At 43.1% G+C, this 4,880-nt stretch overlaps 1 protein-coding gene across 1 annotated transcript in view; it reads right to left on the bottom strand.

The window, feature by feature from the left end:
• Positions 1 to 4,538, bottom strand: part of LOC102761888 (chromosome unknown open reading frame, human C2orf15) — a 6,723-nt gene extending 2,185 nt beyond the window's left edge. The window contains exons 1-3 of the mRNA XM_015564521.1: positions 4,494 to 4,538; positions 2,834 to 2,934; positions 2,492 to 2,569 (exon numbers count right to left, since the gene is read on the bottom strand). Coding sequence (XP_015420007.1) covers positions 2,492 to 2,569; positions 2,834 to 2,934; positions 4,494 to 4,538 — 224 coding nt within the window. The remainder of the gene's footprint in view (positions 1 to 2,491; positions 2,570 to 2,833; positions 2,935 to 4,493) is intronic.
• Positions 4,539 to 4,880: the final 342 nt, after the last annotated feature.

Here is a 4,880-nt window from a genome sequence, read left to right as displayed (position 1 = left end):
AGTAATAATAAAAAATCTCTAAACAAAAAACAAAAGCTTTTTTTTATTCTATTGTAACATTTAAAGAATAAATCATACCAATCTTTTGTTTTCAAAAAGTTAAAGAGGACGGAACATTTTCTAACTCATTCTGAGAGGCCGGCATTACCCTGACACCAAAGCCAGGCAAGCACAGTGCAAGAAAACTACAGACCAACATCCCTTATGCAAAATCCTCCACAAAATACTAACAAACCAAATACAACAGCATATTGAAAGCGTTATATATCATGACCAAGAAACGATTGTTTCATTTGATGCAGAAAAAGCATTTACAAAAGTCAGCACCCTTTCATGATAAAAACACTCAACAAACTAGAAAAAGAAGGAAACTAAATAAAAACCATTTGTGAAAAAGTCATAGTGAATAGTCAATGGAGAAAGTGTTTGCTCTAAAATCAGGAATAAGGCAAGGATGCCCACTTTTGCCACTTCTATGCAACATAATACTGGAAGTTCTAGAAGAAAGAAGTAAAAGGCATACTAATTGGAGAGGATGAAATAAAAATATGTCTTATGTCTTCACAGATAATTGGATCTGATATGTAGAAAACTCTCAAGATTCCACACACAGAAATTGTTAGAACTAATAAATGAATTCAGCAAAGTAGTAGGATACAAAGTTAACAGGCAAAAACCAGTTGCATTTCTATACATTAACAATGAACCTGAAAAGGAAATTAATAAAACAATTTCAGCCCTAGCTGGTTTGGCTCAGTGGATAGAGCATCGGCCTGCAGACTGAAGGGTTCCAGGTTCGATTCTGGCCAAGGGCACATGCCCGGGTTGCGGGCTTGATCCCCAGTGTGGGACATGCAGGAGGCAGCCGATCAATGATTCTCTCATCATTGATGTTTTTATCTCTCTCCCTTCCTTTCTGAAATCAATAAAAAAAATTCCTTTACAGTGGCATAAATACAATAATAAAATATTTAGAAATTAACCAAGGAAGTTAATCCAAAGATTATGACTGTCCAATAAGAATATGAAAAGATGCCCACCAGACAGACTGGATGGAGCACTGCATAGAGTCCTCACAAAGATATTGGTTCTGTAATGGGGCCAAAACAGCAGCCCTAGGTAAAGACTGTTTTGGACCTAACAGCTTAAAAGCAAGCTTCTAAAGCAGCAGTGTCCAATAGAACTGTTTTTAATGGTTATACAATATAGTAGCCAGTAGCTGGGTGTGTACATTTGAAATGTACATAATACAAACGAGGAACTAAAGTTTAACTTTTACTTAATTTTATTAACATAAATTCAAATAGGCATTTGTAGCTAGTGGTCCCTATTTTTGACAGGGCAGCTCTAAAGGATCAAACTGTTTCCAAGTAAACTTAGCATCTCAGAACAAAGCCTAAATATACTTAAACACAAAAACCTCCAGCACCTAACAATGTAAAATCTGCAATGTCTGGTACGCAATAAAAACTTATAAGCTATGGAAACAAGCATAAAATATGAATGATAAATAGAAGAATTAGTTGACAGAAGCATACCTAGGAATGACACAAATGATAGAATTAGTATGCAAGGACCTTGACAGCTATATATATTCCATATATAACCTTGACAGTTAATATATATTCCACATTTCCAAGAAGGTAGAGCAAAGCGTGAGCATGGTGAGGTAAGAAATGGAAGTTACTAAATGAAAATACACTTGATGTGAAAAAAAATCCCACGTGGATGGGATTAACACCACCAAAGGAGAATAGTGAACTTGAATATATATCATAGAAACTATCTAATTAAAAAATAATACACAGAGCACCAAGCAGCTTAACATATGTGCAATTGGAGCCTCCATTTTTTTTTTATTTTTTAGGCAACCAGGGGTCGGAACAAAAAAAAGGCAACATATCAATTTTTCTTAGTAAAGTTTATGAAATGATAGAGAAACTAAGGGAATAGGAAACTCAGACCTTAGCACTTCAGTCAGAAGGAAGAGCGCAGAGGTACTATGAAAGGGTTAATTGGGGCAGGTTGCAGCACTGACCACTCTGGCTTTTCATTGAGGGAAGAACATTTTTACTTTCTTGGGCTGGGAAAGAAATGATTAGTCCTTAATATTTCTTTTAAAGGAAAATCTTCACATCCTGGTTTGACACAAAGTGATCTTTTCTCTACATTATTTCCTTAATTAGGTATAATTATATTTCAGAGGAAATGTACCTCTTGGGACCTCTGACTTCTTCATCTAAAACAGCAGCAACACTCAATTTAATTTTTTAGTATCTTGCTATACTTACAAAGTATACGATATAGCAAAATAAATGCTACAAAATATGAGAAAATGTAACAGCACGCATAATGATGAAAAGAGCCAGAGCAGAGAATGGAAAAACACATGGCACTTATATTTAAATGTACTTCTATGAAGAAATTTGTTTTAACATAAAATTTGTTTATGCTCTGCAATAATTTATATTGGACTGAAATGAGTACTTACCCGGCAAAAAAAAAAACCAAACCAGGAACTGCTAGTCTCTTCAAATGTGAGGTTACTTTTGAAATACACAGGCGAATACTAAACCAAGATAATCAGAGCACAGCTTTAAAAACCTAGTTATCTATTCCATCTGTGGAAAAGACAGGGAGATAAAGCCACCATTAAAGTTCAGAAACCTGCGGGTTATTTGAGAAAGGTGGGACATATTAAACATCAAGGAACATAAAGACTTGTTTTTTTTTTTCAAGCTGGGCTCCCGATTCAACCCTGCCTGGACCGTGCCAGGCTGACCGGGGCCGCGGGTCTGCAGGGCTCCCCAGGCTGCAGGCCAGCGGTGCTCACCCAACAGGCCGGCCCTTTCCCTGGTGCCGCTGCAGGACCGGACCTGGGAGAGGACCCGACCTGGGAGGCTCCCCGAAACCATCCACTGTGGCAGGAGCGCGCTAACCTCCCGGCGCCCAAGAGCAGCTCTGGGGAGTAACGAGTTCACGGAACGTGGGTCCCCAACGGTGCTTGATCTCCGGGAAAAGCGGCTCAGAGCCTTCGCATCAAAGAAGCAGGTGTTCCAGAGCTTTGGGAAGGTGGCGGAAGGACGCTCAGGCCTGCGCATGCGCGTCCCTTCCAGCGCGGTGGCCGCAGCAGGTACAGTATTAACTCTGAGTGCCAACCAATATCCTAGGAACTATGCTAAAATTGCCAAGGCATTTTTGCTGATCTTACAGCAGTTTAACAACAAAAAAAATATGAATCGCAAGTAAATGAAGTTACATATTCAATTTTAGAGCTGCAAACATTCGGCATCATGAGTAATCTGCACTTAGGTGCCATCTGTCAATAAAGAGCGAACTACTAGCTTCTAATAGTGACACTGCAGGAGGAGCGATAGCGCTCCCGGCACTTTTGGCGAAAGACAGGAGGAGCGCGATCGCGCGCCCCGGCACTCTAGGGGTTAAGAACTAAGTGGTGGGAAAGGGGTGGCGGCTAGTTACTAGGAGACGGGACGCTGGGTCGGGGGGAGGGGCGTGGTGGAGGGAGACATAGAGGCTCCTCCGGGGCGTGAGCCTGAGCGGCCTGGCTGGACCGGGGAAGGCGTTGCCTAGGGACCTGTGAGGACTGGAAAGTGGGTCCACGCGGGGCTAGGTGCGTGGGTGCGCGCGCAGGCCTCGCAGTCCCACGAGAGGGCGGGCGGAGGAAATGTCATTCTTAACAGATAGTTATTATCTTTATAACAAGCCTCCAAATATCTATAGATAATTTATTAGAAATTATACAATTTAGCAAGGTGTTTGAATATAGCGACAGCATAGATGTGGGAAGGGCGGGAGAGGGGCGGAGGATGGAGGTGGGTGGCATCTGGGTCCCAGGCGGAGGTGGAGCTCCGAGGAGGGTGGCTGGCTGAGCACCGCGAGGGTGCGTTTGGAGCTCCAGGTAGCAGCCGGGTGATGCGCCCGGTCGGTCGGCGTCCAGCAGCTTCTGAGCGGAAGGCCCCCGAGAGGGCAGCTGCCAGAGAGAGTGTGTGTGTGGCGGGGGTCGGGAGCTGAGGGTGACCCCGAGGCAGGTAGTCACTGCTGCAGCGGCGGTGGGGGCGGTTGCAGGCGGAGTTGGGGTCCGGGGCAGCCCTCCGGAAGCAAACTGCTCCTGTTGCCCTTTCGTAGGGGTTTAGGCTTGAGCCCGGCTGCTATGGTGACCGCTACGCTTCTTGCAGAAGCTCTCGGCTTGGATGTCGGGGTGGAGGGTGATAGACCGGGAACTGTGCGGTTTAGAAACATTCGGGAGTGGAGCTGAGGAATTTGCAAGTCAGATCTGTGAGTTCAGCCTGGCTTATCCTGACTCCCACAAGACCTTGGGAGTTAGAGCCGAGATTACAAAGGCATTTGCATGAAAATCTCATAATTTCAGTAGAAATTGTACACAGGAAAGGCAGGGTAAGCTGGCTTTTGTTGAAAAAATAGTTGAGACAAATGGACTAATGGAGGCGATCAAGGACCTGATACCTAAATACGTATAGGAACACCTTTTTCTCCTCCTCCTCCTTCTCCTCCTCCATCGCAGCTTCAGGAAAAGTTTTCAAAGATGACGGCGTCCAGGAGTTTTCCTTGTTCCATGCATGCCGTTATATCTCAGATTATTCGGTGTTTTAAATGTCCTCTACTGGCATTTCAACTACTGTGTGTGTGTGTGTGTGTGTGTGTGTGTGTGTGTGTGAAATTCCTGTAAGGAAATAAATAAAATAACATGCGGTTTTTAAGTAGAAGAAAATAGGTCAGTTATAATATATTATATAAAAGTGTCACACCATTCAAATCTGCCTCCAGGACAAAACTGATTTTTGTTTGCATTTTAATGAATGAACGAAATCAGTCTTAATTAGTGGGAGATAATTCAAAAG

The sequence above is a fragment of the Myotis davidii genome, unplaced genomic scaffold (genome assembly GCF_000327345.1).
Source record: "Myotis davidii unplaced genomic scaffold, ASM32734v1 scaffold861, whole genome shotgun sequence".
Taxonomy (NCBI): Eukaryota; Metazoa; Chordata; class Mammalia; order Chiroptera; family Vespertilionidae; genus Myotis; species Myotis davidii.
Note: the sequence above shows the minus strand (reverse complement) of the source record. Positions and strands in the feature narration are given on the sequence as shown.